The 18,980-nt window shown below is 47.6% G+C and overlaps 1 protein-coding gene across 1 annotated transcript in view; it reads left to right on the top strand.

The window, feature by feature from the left end:
- Window positions 1-1,471: 1,471 nt before the first annotated feature.
- LOC311366815 (protein shisa-8-like) overlaps window positions 1,472-18,980 on the top strand; it is a gene marked incomplete at both ends in the record, with an annotated part of 33,076 nt that continues 15,567 nt past the window's right edge. Inside the window, 3 exons of the mRNA XM_084485586.1 lie at window positions 1,472-1,492; window positions 2,123-2,721; window positions 18,267-18,391. Of these exons, the coding sequence (XP_084341712.1) occupies window positions 1,472-1,492; window positions 2,123-2,721; window positions 18,267-18,391 (745 nt within the window). The remainder of the gene's footprint in view (window positions 1,493-2,122; window positions 2,722-18,266; window positions 18,392-18,980) is intronic.

The following is an 18,980-nucleotide window of genomic DNA, read 5'->3' as shown; positions in this document are numbered from 1 at the left end:
CTGAAACAATGCGATGCATTGTTGTAATGTACACACACACACACACACACACACACACACACGCTTAATGACCTGCAGCTAGAAGATGTTAGAGTGTGTGTGTGTGTGTGTGTGTGTGTGTGTGTGTGTGTGTGTGTTTTCCTTGTTGGGAAGAGATGAGAGAGGACAGGTATGAGCCAGGGAGAATTTCAGCAGGTGTTGCTTGTCCCTTGTCAGCTACATCACCACACGTACACGTATATACACACAAATTTACATACTGCAGATACACACAGACACACAAAACTTACATACTGCACATCATTCAGTGTGTTATGATTCAAGTTCTCGCTCTCTCTCTCTCTCTCTCTCTCTCTCTCTCTCTCTCTCTCTCTCTCTCTCTCTCTCTCTCTCTCTCTCTCTCTTAGTAGCCATGTTCCCCTCTCCGGGCTCAAAGTAAACAGTAAATAGATGTGCCTTGCTCTGTCTACCAAACTTTTATTGTTCTCTCTCCCTTCCTATCTATGGTGCATATGAGAGGTGGGGAGGAGAGTGGAGGGGGTGGGAGGAGAGAGTGGATGGAGCAGAAGAGGGGGAGGAGTTGAGAGGGGAGGGCAGAGGAGGGGAGGAGATTGCAAGGGAGGGAAGTGTCATTAGAGTCTGAACTGTTGCGTGTGACGGAGAGCTCTTTGTGCTGCGGACGCGCTCTACATCTATCTGTCTGCCTCTCACTATCCCTAACATCACCTCGACACACACACACACACACACACACATTCCCTCGATGTGAGGACAGAGAGCAACGTTGTTGGGACTTGCTGCCTCGTTGTGAACTCAAAGCTTCCTGGTGGGATTATATCTGATGTATTGGACTGACTCAGTTTCATTGGGAAAATAGAACAGCTGTCTTAAGTCTGGAGACGAAGTGAACAGAAAGAAGGGAACACAAGAAAGGAAAAAGTGAGAAAAAAGAAGAGAGAAAAAGGATAAACTACTTTTTGTGAGGGTTAGCTGTGTGTCAGAAAAGATGGAGAGCGCATGAGAGAGAAAGAAAAAAAGAGAAGGATTTGAGAGGGATCGCAGAGGAGGTGAAAAGGAAAAGACAAACCATGCAGCCCAGTAAAGTTTGCGCTTCTGTCTAAAGACGATTAAAAATACCTTAAAAACCAAGAGTTCTGACTGTTCTGACTGACGACTGACGTTCAGAAGGAGGCGAACAAGAGGTGAGAGGTTGGGAGTGGGGTTTAGAAAATTGAATTTAGAGTTGAACGTTAACGTTTTTTGAAGTTGTCATTGTCAAGTACATGCAAAATGTTGATATATTTATATATATATATATATATATATAATGAGAAGTTATACAAAATGTTTTGTATTAAATGAACTCTTCTTCAGATTTTCATAACATTGAAAGGGGTAGATTACTCTTTTCCCAAGAGATAACTGGATGTTAGGCTAAACAGGTTGAATCCACCTGTAAATGAGCGTAGGAATGTTTGCTGGAGTGGGGATTGTGGGCATGTTTAGCGGTCCAGAGTGACCTAGTTAAGCTGTCCCCTGCTCTCTTTCCATTATTGATGGCCTACATTTGCTGGATCAATACAGTTCCATTTTATTCCAACTCCCAGCTGAAATCAATGATGTTTGGTCTGAGCAACTTACCACACAATTGATGATGGGTGATTTATGAATGGTAATATTTACAACTCAGCTCCATTGTAAATGAGTACCTCAAAAGCAGGAATAGCCGTTATAACAAGACTGACAGGGACTGTTGCATAATTGGTTTATTTATAAAATCATCATACTATCTTCTTCAAATGGTAAATCTTCTCATTATTTGGACAGACTGTAGCAGTGACATAACATCAAGAGAGTTATGAGGAAGGATCTTTGAAAGGCAGTGGTCATATAAAGAGACAACCTTACAATGAACCCAGTGTGTAATGTTCAGTGACACTAATGTTTCCACTGTCTCCTAATCCTGACTCTGTCGGAAGCTCCAGGTCAGACGCCAGCGATGGCTCCTCACATCAGAGCCCCCCTTGTGGCCATCAGCATCCCCCGCTGGCTCCTCCTCCTCCTCCCTGTCAACGCCCTCCTCCTCCTCCTCCTCGCCTCCCCGGACCCCGCCCTTGCTCAGGACCTCCCGGTCACGACCACCACCGGTGGCGACGACAACAATGGCGAGCTGCTTTCGCCGCCGTCACCCACCAATCAGATGCTGGTGCCCAGCGTCTTCACGACGGGGAGCGACGCCCCCTCACCGGAGACCGGCCTCTCCACGCCCGCCAGCGGGGGCGACGGGGATGACGAGGACCTCCCGCCGTCCGGCGGCACCCGTTGCCAGGGTTACTACGACGTGATGGGCCAGTGGGACCCGCCCTTCAACTGCAACGCAGGCGTCTTCCTCTACTGCTGCGGGACGTGCTTCTACCGCTTCTGCTGCCAGTTCCGCCAGCAGCGGCTGGACCAGAGCATCTGCTCCAACTACGACACACCCATCTGGGCCAACACCGGCAAGCCGGTGGCCGCTGTGACCGAGGGCCAGGGCGGCCAGGACAGTGACCGCACCCACCTCATTGTGTACATCATCTGCGGCGTGGTGGCCGTCATGGTGCTGGTAGGGATCTTCACCAAGCTGGGCCTGGAGAAGAGCCGGGGGGCCGGTGGGGGAGCAGGAGGAGCAGGAGGAGGAGCAGGAGGGATGGGGTACGCCCACCGTGACCTAAGCAACACCAGGTGAGTGTAGCGGGGATGGAGAGTGTGTGTGTGTGTGTGTGTGAGAAAGGTATTTGTGTTTCTTAATCAATGTTAGTGCATGTCTGTTTACTAATTTACACTCCTCTGGGTATTGTGTGTGTGGCATAGTTTTGCTTTAATTTATTATCTTTTGTGTGTGTGTCCAAGGCATTATGTGTTCCATGTTGGTGCATGTCTCTTCTCTAACTTTCACAACTGTGATGTGCATTGTCCTAAATAACACTACTGTGTTGGATGTGCGTCTACGTAGATGTGTTTAAACATGTGCGTGCGTGTGTGTGCATGCCTGTTGAACACGTCTCGATCAATGTGTGTCGCATAACACCAGCTAACCACCGTTGATTCCTCCTCTGATCACTCTAAAGGAGTTCATTCTATTCAGATAACTGAGAAACCCAACAGGGCATTGGAAACCAATTGCACTGCAGGAAACCAAGTCCGACAGTGTCTTTGCCTTCATGTTTTATACTGTATAAGGGGGTCATTTATTCTCTTTTAACAAGGTTACAGTCATCCTGAGGTCACGACAGAGCTTCAGGTTTTGATCGACGCTCCGTCTGTAACTGTAGCTTTGCTTTGTTTGGTTCCCATTTTACCAGCTCTACTGAGACATAGTGTAGACACCAGATGGTCTTCAGAGGGAACTAAACTTTATTTAGCCAACTTAGCGCAGTTTGACTTCATTATGTCTGAAGACCAGGCAGAGCAAGGGGTGGTTATTCCACCTGGATTCTGTGTCTGGTGAAAGTGGAGAAATCCTGCGATAGATTTGATGAAAGGGACAAGGATGTATGTTTATTTTGTTGTGTGTGCATTGTGTGCCGTATGATGCCGTGAGTGGATATTTAATCTATGCGTGTGTGTGTGTGTGTGTGTGTGTGTAGGTGAGTGTGTTTTGTGTGTGCAAAGCAGTGCAGGCTAAATATATGTATGCATGTGTCCATCTATTCATATTTCCATTCATTTGTGTTCAGTACTATTTTCTACACATAACTAATTGATTTATTTAATTTCTCCCTATTTTTCCTTTTTTTTGGTCATGATTTTGTTGTTTATTTTCTGCCACCCATCATGTGAATTTGTTTTGCTTGTAAGCATGACCTATATATGAAATAAACACACAATAAAACAAGGACAATTGACAATCCATCTCAAAATGTCTTCCTACATCTGAGTTAAATTGTTATCTAATAATAAAACAAAATGTTTTCATCTGACTGGACAAATTCTACAAATCTACTACAAATACTCACTTATTACTCCCTTCCCAATCTATCTTACTCTGAGTTACATAACACTAAGTGTGGTTGCGTTTAACTACATAAGAATGTGTAAATTCACATAATGACACAGCAACACACATACACACTTTGTCCTTAGGTTAAAGAGCAACCTTTACACTCAAAAGAACTTCATGGGTCACCTCCTTTGGTTACACACCGGTAAGTGATAATTCGGTCATTCTAAAGGACACACATCACATGGCATTGAACCTTTGCCAAGTGATATCTCCTTGTAATGGTGTCTCCTTCGCAGCTAGTGTGTTTGGAAGCTGTTTCTGAATTTAGATTCATGTGTTTTGAAACCAGGGTTAGAAGTCCAAAGCTCCAACCTTGAACAAAGTTCTTCAGACACCAATCAGGAGCGACATCGGTGGCATGAAAACCAATGAATCCCTCCTCTTCCCCTCCATCCCCATCTTCATCATCCTCTGTGGACGTCTCTGAGGCCCTAGTTCCCCATCCATCACTTTTCTTCTCGTTATTCACAGCACATATCCAAACTCCTGGTCTGTTTGTGGATCATCCTTTCCTATATTGTCCCATCAGAATATTCATCATGTTAATCTGAATCACTCTGATCTATCCTGATCTCTCTCCCTTTCTCCCAATCGCTGTTTCTCCCTCTCCCTATCTCTCTCCATTTCAACTATCCCCTCTCTCCCCACCTCTCTCCCTCTTGCTTGCTCTCTCCCTATCTCGCTCTCTCGTGTGTAGGTTCCTCAAAGTGGTTTCTTTTTGTTCAACCTCTTCAATAGAATCCCGCCCAGTGTCTCATCTCTGTAACCATTGATCAACCCCCCCTACATTCCACAGTCCTCTATCTAGCTCTGTCCATCACTGGGCTCCTCCATCACTCGCTCATCCTCCTCCCTTGGTTCTGGGATCTAATAGATGGAGGAGGAACAGGGATGAGTAGGAAAGGGCTTCAAACAATCTCTCAACATCTCTTTATTCATTCTCTGCTCTCTCCTTTCCTTTTTCTTTCTCTTGAATCAGTCCCTCCTCTCTTTCTGCTAAGTGATCTGCGTCCTGTAAATGTAGGATAATAATCCTAGAACAACCTACTGAGCCATCTTTGAAATGGAAGAACAAAAATATAATCCTGGGTCCTGAGGTGAAAATTAGCACTCCTGACAGCAAACTCTGACCTTATATACCAATATAGACAGCAGAACATAATTATGTTATGCAAAGTCCAGTACCTTCTCTAACCGCCCCCTTGCTTCCATTCTACCTTTTTCTCTTTACTTTCCTTTTTCCACTTTCTCGTTCTTCAAAAGCCCTATCATCTTTTAGAAGCTTATACAAAAAATACATTTTAAATCTTAGAGCAGCTTTCTAGTCACCCCTTTTTAACATCAGGTAGATTTCACTTGGGGGGCCAACCCATCTCTGTCTCCCCTCCGAGATGGTCCCGTCCATTTGGATAAACTCAGCCCATCTTTGGCTTACAAAAGCATCGGGCTGCGCCACTCTGCCCAGCCTCAGGTGGAACCCGTCGCGTCTAATGGACGGCAGTGCACTAGAAACGGCTTGGCTTTACACACACACACACACACACACAAAGAGTCAACAAACTGGTGACCTTTATACACACACACACACACACACACACAATCCAGATACTTAATGTTGATGTTAGTTTATAGTTCAATTCACAACCACAATGATACAGAGGGGGTTTTGGGGTTGCCCGGGTTCAGCTAAGACCACAAGACAGGAAGCCCCTCCACTCAGCATCATACCCCCTCATACAATAAGGGTGCATGCCCACGGTCACACACATGAGCACACAGATGCTCCCCTGGATACGCACATGCGCGCGTGCACATTGCACGTGTGCCTATGCACGTGCACGCTCTCGTCAGATGTCACGTGCCTGACAACGTGGGTGGCTGATTGCGTGCCATCCACGCATCGATCCATAAACATGTTTGATTTATCAATCTATATGTCTATACGTGCGTAACAGCTGTGGGCTGCGAGGGGGGCTTTAGGGTTATGTAACGAGAGACGTATATAAAGGCTTGACCTCGGTGTGGCCCCCCTGGTTGCCTACAGCCTACATAAGCAACGGTCAATACGGCAGAGGCAAACCAGTGGGTGACGCAGAGAATCAGATTTAGTTTTCCATCTTAACCCTTTCCCCAGTGTGGGTACGACGCCCATGGAGAAAGACATGTAATGTATATGCACAGGGGGCGGCATGTGGCTCAGGAGGTAGAGAGCATTGACTGGTAACCGGAAGGTTGCTGGTTCAATCCCTGGCTCCTCCTACCTAGAGTGTCGAGCCGTCCCTGAGTATGATGCCTCACCCTGACTGCTACTGACGAGCTGGCTGTCGCCTTGCATGGCTGACACCGCCGTTGGTGTGTGAATGTGTGCATGAATGGGTGAATGTTCTGCAGTATTGTGAAGCTCTTTGAGGGGCCACTGGTTAGAAAAGCGCTTTATAAATGCAGTCCATTTAACAGTGCAAATATACACACATACATTTGTTCGTAGTACTCACATGCACTCCCACACTACTGCTACTTCCCGCTCAGCTCCACCCCCCCCACCCCCCCACAACCCTCCCTCGATGTGTCTCTCAGCGTGCCTCATCATGGTTTAAGGAGAGAGGGAGAGAAGAGGATAAGGGAGAGGGATGGGAGAGTGAAAGAATAAGGTTGAAAGTAAATATGTAGGATAGTGTGGTGGAAGAGAGAAAGAGAGGATGAGAGAGGGGGAAAGAGGATGAGGAGACCTTTTCTCAATGTGGAAGCTGCCTCATCCTCAGGGTTTGTTCTCACCTGGTGTTCACCTGTAGGGCTTGACCATCACTCTCCATCCCATCACACCTCTGGGAGTACAGGGTTAGAGGCCCCTGTTTAATCCAGCTAGAAGTAAGCCATGTAGAAATAGGCATCCACAAGTGACAAACGTAAGAGTGTCCACTAGTCTCGAGAACCACCCAAACTGAATGTTGCATATAATCATATAGCTGATTTTGAGGAGGTCTAATGATGAAAATTAATTTGATATGTTTTGTAATGACTAACCAAGCTTAAAACTGGTGGTAAAATAGGGGCCCTTTAAGTATTTTCATTAACCCTAAGACAACTGTATGATATGGAATTATAAAGTCTAAATGTTCCTCCTGCTTACTATATGATCTTTGCATTCAGCCGTCCATTGTCCATGAAGCTTCCCCCCATGTCAATGTAACCTTTGAAGCTGATAATCAATATGTTAATCGTCCTTTTCACACTCAGCAGTGACCCTTGCAGCCTTCTGCAGCCTTCAGCTTCTGCTCTTAAACCAAGCTTTGATTGTTGCCATGATCCTGTTCTGAGGAAAGCGGGCAGCGTATATGTAAAAAGATGAAATTGTATTTTGGTGGGCTGAGGCTGAAGAGGTGCTTTGCAGACAAAATTTGCAGACAAAAAAGGGGGCGACAGTAGCTCAGGGGGTAGAGAAGGTTGACTGCTACCCGGAAGGTTGCTAGTTCGATCCAAGGCTCCTCATAGCTAAGTGTCGAGGTGTCCCTGTGCGAGACGCCTCATCCATGTAAACTTGTTTTATACTCCTAATGCAGTTATAGACTGGTCTCAAAGTAGGCGTGAAAATCTGATCAAAATAAATCATGCACGCCTTGCTTTTCTGACAAATCACGCACAATATTTGCATTGCCGGCATCTGCAGAGATTTCGGCATGTTTTAAAATCTCCAGATCCTGGAGGTGCAAGAAAGAGGTTTGGCGCAATCCCTTAATCGCTACCTGGTCAAAATAATTTTCCTTGTTAAGTATTGTGACCGGTCGCATGTGTGCTCACTCTCTACATACACAGACAGCTTTGTGTTCTCACCCCCAAAACCAAGGAACACATCGGTCGACCTCCTCCTTGTGTTGTGACATTTGATAACCGCCCTTTGGTGGTGCACATGGGCGGGTTTACTGGTGGACTCAGCTCGCAGCATCGGGTTGTTGTACTTTTTTCATTTGTTTACTGTGTTGTCGTCGTCTTGAATTTGCCCAGTGGTTGTTATGGCGATGTTAGGTCCTACGACACTCACTTGGGATTCGATTAGTCTAGCCAAGTTTTCCGCTTTAGGTTCAACGCACGTTCACGTGAAAGGGGCGTTTATCGCGTCATTTTACTCACCTTTACAAAATGGATAGAGCAAGAGCAGTCTATTTCACTCAAGAGGAACATATAGTCATAATTAACTCCTATGAGGAGTTTAAAAATCTGATAACAGCTAGGGGCAACACAATTGCACATATATGGCTAGGGAGGCGTGCTGGCAAAAAATAGCCGATCGTGTAAATTCGTGAAAGTGAAAGGATTCTGTATATAGTCTATCAAATAACTATGCCAAATGATGAATTGTTTGCCATTAATCCCAATTGAGTGATGATGATTTCAAAATGCATAAGCAACATCCAACCTGCCTTGTTCTATAATTTAGGGAATTAACTTTAATTACTTTAATGACTAGCCAATGACAAACGGGAACGCTATGTGCTACAAGCCAGGAAATTATGTCACGTTCTCGCTAGAGCAGGTCGGACGTACCGGCGTACCATACAAATGGATGGCAGAATAACTTCTCATTACAACATCCATGTTTGTCCATCGTAACTACTGCCTAATTTACATTACTTTATCTTACATATAATTGTTATATTTTATTCCTCATTTTAACTTAACTCAATAAGTATCAGAGTTCCCGACCTAAGGTGTAATACAGTATTCTCTCTATCAGATATTCAATTGAATGAATGAGGGAGGAGACGATGTACAAAAATAATGCACTTTAACTAAGTTTGTCTTTGCTACAAAAAGAAAAGTAAAATATACGATAATCACCCCACAAATGGGCACAATTACTTCTATAAGGGTGAGGGAAAGGGTCCGCCAGCCGAGAGTAGAATTACCCAGAGAAAGAGACAGCTACACACTATACCACGACAGGGCTATAATGTGCCTAGTCACACAGTTAATAATATACCACACAACATGAATGTTACAATTAATCCACTGCAATTTCAACACAACCAGTAGGTTAATATCACTGCACACAACAGATTAGTAAAGGCCTCAGTACCGACAGCAGTGGCTACCGCCAACACAGACCCACTGCGCTGAACATATATATGCTATCCTACCCTCTACGTTCTCCCAGCCCCGGCTGACTAAGAAAAGGAAAGAAACAAACAAACCTCATCAAAACAAAACAAGAAAATAAATAAATAAACCACATAAGTTGGAGGTGATCTTACACAATGATAAGGCATACAGAGCTAAACAATTTTAAGTACGGGAAAAACAGTGGCTACCATCAGCTCCTGGAATTAACAATGAAACCAGCGTCCTGGAGTCACCAATGTGGTGCTGCATCTAAATACTCTCTTTACTGCATCATACCCCTAGCCATACCCCTAACCCTGATCAAACAAACACATTAGCACATTAGTCAGCTGGCTTACCTTAGCTTGCACCCCAGGAAGTATGTTTTCTCCTTACCCACAGCCATTCACTTGCTCGTTCTGCTGCCAAGGACATGTTACTAACCGCCTGCCTCAGACTTTATCCACAAATGCCCAGTTCAGACAGCAAGCTAGTAGCAGATCTAGCCACGAACCCCCGTGCGCCGATTTCTATAGGCCTTAGTCGCGTACTCCAGCCTCGCTGTGCTGCCTCTCCAGCCATTTCAGCATACTTCGCTTTCTTAAGCTCATTGGCTTCTTCAACTCTGTCTTCCCAAGGAACTGTAAGTTCAATGAAATAAACAATCTTCTCCAAGTCCGACCACAATAGCATATCCGGTCTAAGCCTAGTGCTAACTATGGCTGCGGCTCAATTCAGGGGCTGCATCCTTCGAAGGACACATTTGAAGACCACTTACGTCACAGCGGCACGTCAAGGCTGTCCCATTTTGAAGGCTCTGTAATATATTTCAGCCGTAATATTCTCACATAGCCACAGGGAGCAGCACCAAGCACATATAATGGTTAAGAGGTAATATTCTCCCATAGCCACAGGGAGCAGCACTGAGCACATACGGTAGGGCTGCAACATTTGCGCATGGTCAGGGGGCGGGCTTTTAAAGCCACAGAACACCCCTGCCTATTTAAACTCGGATTCCGCTATCAGAAGGCAGAATCTCTTGGGCGGCGTATCGTAGATGTAAAGCTTAGAGACGCTCCGCTCGTGTTATATACTATTCCTCTCCTTTTGTTTCATAGACCATAGACAATAGACCAAAACCTTTACCAAATTAAGTGAGTTAAAAGCGATCCTGTCTCTGCGGCCTTTCCTGGATTAAAAATAACATAACAGCTCCTTCAAATGCGGCCGAGATATGCACCGGGTGGATCCTTCACAGCCCAACGTATCCCAAGATTCATTGCACGACGGATTTTTTTCAGAAGCGGCAGCTGCAGCGAATACATATTTGATGACAAAACTATGTAAAAACATTTTTTTATATAAAAGTAAGGTTGGGACCATTTTAAATATGTAACTTTATTGTCAAAGTTGAATGACATTAATGCTAGACGTATAACCTTCCTCTTCATCCGCCGGCTCCGGCGGTGAATCTTCTCCCACTCCTCCAATAAAAGATAAAACATAACAAATAAAATTATAATTTCTGGCTCCATATTTCTCCTCCGCTGTCCAGTTTGAACCGCAGCTGTCAGGGTTGCTAGGAGATGGTAAATGGTAAATGGTTGGTTAAATGATTTGGGAAAGAACAGCTGATACAGCGGTAAGTTGTACTTTTAAATTAATGCATCTGCAAACACCGTACAGCAAATGTTCTTGACACAGACATTGTGTGCAAGCCCATTACTTTTAGGATTGATGAGTATTTGATCGTGAGAAAACTGTTTTACCGCGAGTGAGTGTTTAAAAGAATGAATGAATGCGGATGATGCTTGGTGCGCGTGTGTGTGCGCACCCATCTGTTTAAACACACGCAAACTAAACACGTAACACATAATACAGTCCATGGCAATGTATATTAACGGGGGTACACATGCATATTATGAACACAAGTCGATAACGATAATGTATATATGTAACCGGGGCGTGGCAAGGAGTCCAACTGCGACTAATGTTATCGACAACGCCACCTTGAGTGTGTTATTTTCAAGGACTAATTAACCAAATGTGTGTGTAATTGAAACCGGGTTCCCCAAATACGCAGTTTTCGCCAATGAGACGGAGACGTGAGTTGTACCCAAAACAATTATATTTATTTAACATATTTATCATAACAACATGAGATGGCTGGCAAGTGGCGACAACCGTGAACAGTGTCGGGGGGGAGCTAGCTCGCTAGGTTACTCACTTTCACACCCAGGCCTATAAAACGCACACAACACACACACAGCAAAAATAAAAAGCGGCACAGGGGTAGTAGCCTAAAGCGAGCCCTATAACCCTCCTGTAGCTGGCTGATGCCCCACTGGGCTCCTCCAAGTCCAGAACCACCACAAGTTGTTATAAAAAATAAGAAAACAAGAGAAAGAGAAAGACAACACGAACAACCGTAAAATAAAAGGAAATCAAATAAAACAAATCAAAACAGCAGCAGCAGTGGCGAGATCTAGAAGAAGGGGGTAATATACACTTGCTTAGCCTCATACATACAACTAGCTACAACTAAGCTCTGGCAATATAGCCTACCTCAAGTCCCACTGTCACCCTGCAATCTCCCCAGCACCGACACCACACACCATCCGGCACGGCTACCCAGCTTGGTGCCAGGCAGACGTCTGGATGCTTAAATAGCCGTCAGTGTGAATGTGGAACCATAACATTCATTCAGGACCGCCCAAATTTCCTTCGGTGGCCCCAATGGTGACAACTTTGACTGGCTACAACTACAATACTGGTAACGATGTTTGTTAATGTATTGCCGCATATCATTAAATAGACCCACAGTTGCGGCCATCGAGGACCGCGTCCGCATATCATATATGTTTTAAGTTGTCTTTGCCGCAATTTACATGACGAATCAGTGTTTCTGAAGTTAAGAAAACGCTATTCCATGTGTTAATTATGCCTATTATTTGGCCATAAACTGAGCCATTTGAAGTTTGAAATTCATGTGGTCATGCATCTGTCTCAGCGGAGAATGCAAACCAACTCTCATTGGTTTATTGCACGTTACGCCCAAAACACACCTACAGGTTTCAGCCCAACCCATTTTAGATTTGCGCTGGGCGCAAAGCTCATTTATCTCGCCATCATAATAGCAACAGCGCTGTAGAACCGCCCACAAAGTACTTTGACTTTGCGCCTTCACGTCTGCGTTTGAGACCGTCTAACTAGGGCCCCTAGACTTACTTGGCTTCACCTTCATTGTAGCCCATTGCAGATTGCTATTTAACTTTTCGAGCAACCTGCTGGTGCATGGAGCCTCCTCTCCTGGAACCGTCACCTTATCGTGGTGGAGAGGTTTGCGTGTCCCTGTGAACCTGAGGGCTGTGTTGTCTGGAGCCATGTGCTCCTGGTAGGGTCTCCCATGGCAGAGTGGTCTCAGGTGAGGGGCCAGACTAAGAATGGTTCAGAAGACCCCATGAATACATCAAAAAGAGGAGGAGAGACCCTGCCCGGAGGAAGCCCGGGGCCCCCGTCTGGAGCCAGGCCCAGACGAGGGGCTCGCCGGCGAGCGCCTGGTGGCCGGGTTTGCCACGGAGCCCGGCCGGGCACAGCCCGAACAAGCTACGTGGCACCCCCCCCCTCTTCGCCCTGTGGGCCCACCACCTGCAGGGAGACCCGCTGGGGTCGGGTGCGCTGCCACATGGGTGGCAGTGAAAGGCAGGGGTCCCGACGGACCAGACCCGAGCGGCAGAAGCTGGCTCTGGGGACGTGGAACGTTACCTCACTGTGGGGAAAGGAACCGGAGCTTGTGAGGGAGGTGGAGCGCTACCAGTTAGATCTGGTGGGGCTCACCTCTACGCACAGTCTCAGCTCTGGTACCGTACTCCTGGATAGGGGTTGGACTCTATTCTTCTCTGGAGTTGCCCAGGGCGTGAGGCGCCGGGCGGGTGTGGGGATACTCATAAACCCCCGGCTGAGTGCCGCGGTGTTGGAGTTTACCCCGGTGGATGAGAGGGTCGCCTCCCTACGCCTAAGGGTGGTGGGGGGGAAAACTCTGACTGTTGTTTGTGCATATGCACCGAACAGCAGTTCAGAGTACTCGGCCTTCTTGGAGACCCTGAATGGAGTCCTGTATGGGGCTCCGGTAGGGGACTCCGTAGTTCTGCTGGGAGACTTCAACGCCCACGTGGGCAACGATGGAGACACCTGGAGAGGCGTGGTGGGGAGGAACGGCCTCCCTGATCTAAACCCGAGTGGTCGTTTGTTACTGGACTTCTGTGCTAGCCATGGATTGTCCATAACGAACACCATGTTCGAACATAAGGGTGCTCATAAGTGTACCTGGTACCAGAGTACCCTAGGCCGAAGATCGATGATCGATTTCGTGATCGTGTCATCTGATCTGAGGCCGTATGTTTTGGACACTCGGGTGAAGAGAGGGGCGGAACTGTCAACCGACCACCATCTGGTGGTGAGTTGGATCAGGGAATGGGGGAAGAGTCTGGACAGACCTGGTAAGCCCAAACGGGTAGTGCGGGTGAATTGGGAACGTCTGGAGGAGGCTCCTGTCCTAGAGATCTTCAACTCACACCTCCGGCTGAGCTTTTCTAGCATCCCTGTGGAGGTTGGGGGCATTGAGCCAGAGTGGGCGGTGTTCAAAGCCTCCATTGCTGAAGCTGCGGTGGTGAGCTGTGGCCTCAGGGTCTTAGGTTCCTCAAGGGGCGGTAACCCTCGGACACCGTGGTGGACACCGGTGGTCAGGGAAGCCGTCCGACTGAAGAAGGAGGCCTTCCGGGGTATGTTATCCCGGAGGACTCCTGACGCAGTTGCAGGGTACCGGCGGGCTCGAAGGGCTGCAGCCGCTGCCGTGTCGGAGGCTAAGCAGCGGGTGTGGGAGAAGTTCGGAGAGGACATGGAGAAGGACTTTCGGTCGGCACCAAAGTGTTTCTGGAAGACCATCCGACACCTCAGAAGGGGGAAACGGGGAAACATCCAAGCTGTGTACAGTAAGGGTGGGACTCTGTTGACCTCGACTGAGGAGGTAGTCGAACGTTGGAAGGAACACTTTGAGGAACTCCTGAATCCGACTAACACGTCCTCTATGTTGGAGGCAGAGCTCGAGGTTGATGGTGGTTCATCGTCAATTTCCCTGGTGGAAGTCACTGAGGTAGTTAAACATCTCAGCAGTGGCAAAGCCCCAGGGATTGATGAGATCCAGCCAGAAATGCTAAAGGCTCTGGGTGTTGAGGGGCTGTCTTGGCTGACACGCCTATTCAACATTGCGTGGGAGTCTGGTACAGTGCCAAAGGAGTGGCAAACCGGGGTGGTGGTTCCCCTGTTCAAAAAGGGGGACCGGAGAGTGTGTGCCAATTACCGGGGTATCACACTTCTCAGCCTCCCTGGGAAAGTCTACTCTAAGGTGCTGGAAAGGAGGGTTCGGCCGATTGTCGAACCTCAGATTGAAGAGGAACAATGCGGTTTCCGCCCTGGACGTGGAACTACGGATCAGCTCTTCACTCTCACAAGGATCCTGGAGGGGGCCTGGGAGTATGCCCATCCGGTCTACATGTGTTTTGTGGATTTGGAGAAGGCATATGACCGGGTCCCCCGGGAGAAACTGTGGGAGGTGCTGCGGGAGTACGGGGTAAGGGGTTCACTCCTCAGGGCCATCCAATCTCTGTACTCCCAAAGCGAGAGCTGTGTCCGCGTTCTCGGCAGCCAATCAGTTCCGTTCCCGGTGGGTGTTGGCCTCCGCCAGGGCTGCGCCTTGTCACCAATCCTGTTTGTGATATTCATGGACAGGATATCGAGGCGTAGTCGTGGTGGGGAGGGGTTGCAGTTCGGTGATCTGAGGATCGCATCACTGCTCTTTGCAGATGATGTGGTCCTAATGGCATCATCGGCCTGTGACCTTCAGCACTCACTGGATCGGCTGGCTGCCGAGTGTGAAGCGGCTGGGATGAAGATCAGCACCACTAAATCTGAGGCCATGACTCTTAGCAGGAAACCGGTGGATTGCCCTCTCCGGGTAGGAAATGAGTCCTTAGCCCAAGTGAAGGAGTTTAAGTACCTCGGGGTCTTGTTCGCGAGTGAGGGTACGATGGAGCGTGAGATTGGCCGGAGAATCGGAGCAGCGGGGGCGGTATTGCGTTCGCTGTACCGCAATTTCTATGACGAGATGGATGCCCTCCTCAGCTTCTTTCCAGAAGATGGCACACCACTCGTTATACCTGGCGACTTCAACATCCTGCCAGAGAAGTTACACTCACCTGAACTAACCAACTTTTTTGCCACTTTTGACTTGACACTCTCCCCTTCTCCCCCCACACACAAGGCTGGTAACCAACTTGACCTGATATTCACAAGGTCCTGCAGTACCTCGGCTCTCTCTGTCACCCCGCTCCCCGTATCTGACCATAATTTTGTTGCTTTTTCTCTCCCCCTGAAGTCCTCTCCCTCTCTCCTCTCTACCCCTACCCCTCACATTGTCACCAGCCGCCGTAACCTGAAATCTCTCTTTCTCCCTCTACATTTGCCTCAACTGTTCTGTCCTCACTACCTTCTGTCAAACAATTCTCCCAACTATCCACTGAAGAAGCCTCAGACACTATGCTATCCTCCCTCTCCTCCTCCTTGGACTCCCTCTGTCCCTTCCACTCCAGACCTGCATGATCCTCACCCCCTCCTCCTTGGCATTGCTGAATCGGCCCTATCCTGGTTCACATCTTACCTGTCGAATCGCACCTATCAGGTCACATGAAATGGCTCCTTGTCCAAACCTTGCGCACTTGACACTGGTGTCCCTCAAGGCTCTGTACTGGGGCCCCTTCTGTTCTCCCTCTATACCAGATCTCTAGGCTCTGTAATTACATCACACAGTTTTTCATATCACTGCTATGCCGACGACACCCAGCTATTCCTCTCATTCCCCTCCTCTGACAAAGCCCTGATTGCAACACGCATATCTGAATGTCTGGCAGACGTCAGCACTTGGACGACTGCCCATCACCTGAGGCTTAACCTCAACAAGACTGAGCTCCTTCTAGTACCGGGGAAAGATTGCCCACACTTTGACTTACTGGTCACTGTCGAGAACATCACTGTATCTCCGTCTCCAACTGCCAGAAACCTTGGTGTGGTACTAGACAACCAGTTATGTTGCACCGCCAACATCACCGCAGTGGCCCGATCCTACAGATTTGCATTTTACAACATCCGCAGGATACGGCCCTTCCTCACAAGGGAAGCAGCTCAGCTTCTAGTCCAAGCGCTGGTCATCTCCTGCCTGGACTACTGCAACTCGCTCCTGGCTGAACTCCTGGTCTCTGCTATTAGACCTTTGCAGCGTATCTCGCGGCAGCGCGCCTCGTGTTCAACCTACCTAAATTCTCCCATGTGACTCCCCTCTTCCGCCACCTCCACTGGCTCCCTGTAGTAGCCTGCATCAGATTCAAGATGATGGTACTGGCCTACAAGGCAGTCGATGGAACTGCCCCTGCCTACCTCCAAGCCTTGGTCAAACCACACACCCCAGCTCGATCCCTCCGCTCAACTACCTCAGCTGGAAGTCTGATACAGCCATCACTAAGAGCAACCAAAGGTCGATCAGCTAAATCACAACTCTTCTCTATCTTGGAACCACAGTGGTGGAATGACCTGCTGATGTCAGGACCGCAGAGTCGCTCACCAGCTTCCGCAAACGACTCAAAACCCACCTGTTCAGAGTTCACCTAGACTCTACATAGCCATTCAGTCCCTTATTTGTCTGTTGCACTATTGTTTGTTGTACGTCCTGGCACTTAATGCAGATGAACGCACTTAATGCAGGTTGTATTCATTCATTGTATTTAATTGTGTAGCATGTTGTGTTGTGCATGCATGTTGTGTAGCATGTACTTAGTTGTGTAGCTGCAGTGTATCTGCAGTAGCTAGCTATCACTGCTGTATACGGGGAATGGGGTTAGCCTGGCGATTGTTAGTACTTGCACTTGGTTCTATGAACATATTTACTGTACCGACGGCAATATATTGTTTCACTTCTTATGACAAATGTACTTATTGTAAGTCGCTTTGGATAAAAGCATCTGCTAAATGTAATGTAAATGTAAATGGATCTTTATAAAATGCGACTCTAGCTCGCAATTTCTTCTTCCTATTTTTCCTAATACTTTCTGCTCTTCTTAGCACTGCCAACCGCTCCCTCACATCTGCCTGTAGACAATCAATGCCTTCCTTCTCGTCATCTATACCTTTTCTCCACTGCTTCTTGAGCTGCTTCCTCTCCTGGATGAGTCTATCTCTTGCTGGCGCCTAGATTTGGCTACCTCATGTTTCCGTTTCATCCTTTTCTCAAAAATCCCAAATCTTTCTTTACCGTAGCTGTAGATAATGTGCCCCATTTTCTCTAATTTGCTTTCAGCCATCCCTTTAAGCCGACCCAGAATTCTAACCAGATCACTATTAACATCTTCCAATGTCCTACCTTCTGCTGCGCCTGGCCACCTGACCCCAGGCCTATGACCACTCATCTTCTCCCTCTTTGGTTGGCTGGCCTCTCTTTCTGCCTCAGTGCTTGAATCTACCTCCACATCAGGAGTGCTGATGTCCCGCGAACTGTGGGTTACTTCCTGTCGCTGGACTTCAACAGACTGACTCAATGCACTTCTTAAGAAGAAGCTATCAATGCAGGTTCCCTGTGTTCCCTCACAGGGGGCACTTCATTATCCCTTGATGGATTCTCAGGCCCTTCAGAGTAGTAACCTTCTGCCAGCCACACACACACACACACACACCTACAGCTTCTTCTCAGTTAAGTTTGAACTAGTGGCTTCCACCGACATGCTTTCCTTACTCATAGTCAAATTTGTTCCAGGGTCAGTAACCGTGTCCATCACAGGTGAGTCATCTTCAGTCATCTGTGAGAAAACACATATTCAGAAGCCCCTGCCCAAACCAACCTTATAAGCACGCTGGCCATTAATCTACCAACCAATGGTGAAAACACAAGACAAATGGCCCAACTAACAGCAGTATGCAGTAAGCATATATATATATATATATATATATATATATATATATATATATATATATATATATATATATATACGTTTTAGCCAGACCTGTGTCTCCTGTCCTCCACCAGGACCCTGACGGAGCTGCTGCAGCAGCCCGAGGGTGAGGTGCCGTCGGTGGGCAGCGCGGCAGGTGGCTCCCCCCCCGGCCGGAGGGCCAACGGAGCCTCCAACAAGATGCTACGCAGCCGTAGCGGTGAGGAGGAGAGACGCACGCACGCACGCACGCACGCACGCACGCACGCGCACACACACACACACACACACAACACAGTATACTACTAAATATTCAGTCACAGCAGGCTCTACATTTTGACACCAGGCTTTTGTTATCCCATGCCAGCTCCACACACACACCTTGTCTTGGTGATGTGTTTACCCCTGAAGGCCAGCTGTGGGGTGGTCCTGCTGGGGCCGATCGGGCCACAGACCCTCCCCTATTGGGCCTTCACTGTTCATCACTACGCTTTTTTAGCGAACAAATGTGAACTTGAAAGAAAATAAATAAAGTGGATCCCCCACAAGGAGGTCCTGTAGTGCAGAAAACACACCCTGGGTACTGGCCCCTGAGGAGAGAGATATGGGGATCATGTTCTCTGAATGTGAGGAAATCACATTCAGAGATATTTAGAGAACCTAAATACACACACACACACACACACACACATCGCCACGCACAAATTCACAATTCATACACAAAAGCACACACATAAACCCACACAATACATTGAAGACCCGTTGAAGAAACATACACACACAAACATGCCTAATACACACACAAATAC

Source organism: Micromesistius poutassou (genome assembly GCF_964030765.1).
Source record: "Micromesistius poutassou genome assembly, chromosome: 21".
Lineage (NCBI taxonomy): Eukaryota > Metazoa > Chordata > Actinopteri > Gadiformes > Gadidae > Micromesistius > Micromesistius poutassou.
Note: the sequence above shows the minus strand (reverse complement) of the source record. Positions and strands in the feature narration are given on the sequence as shown.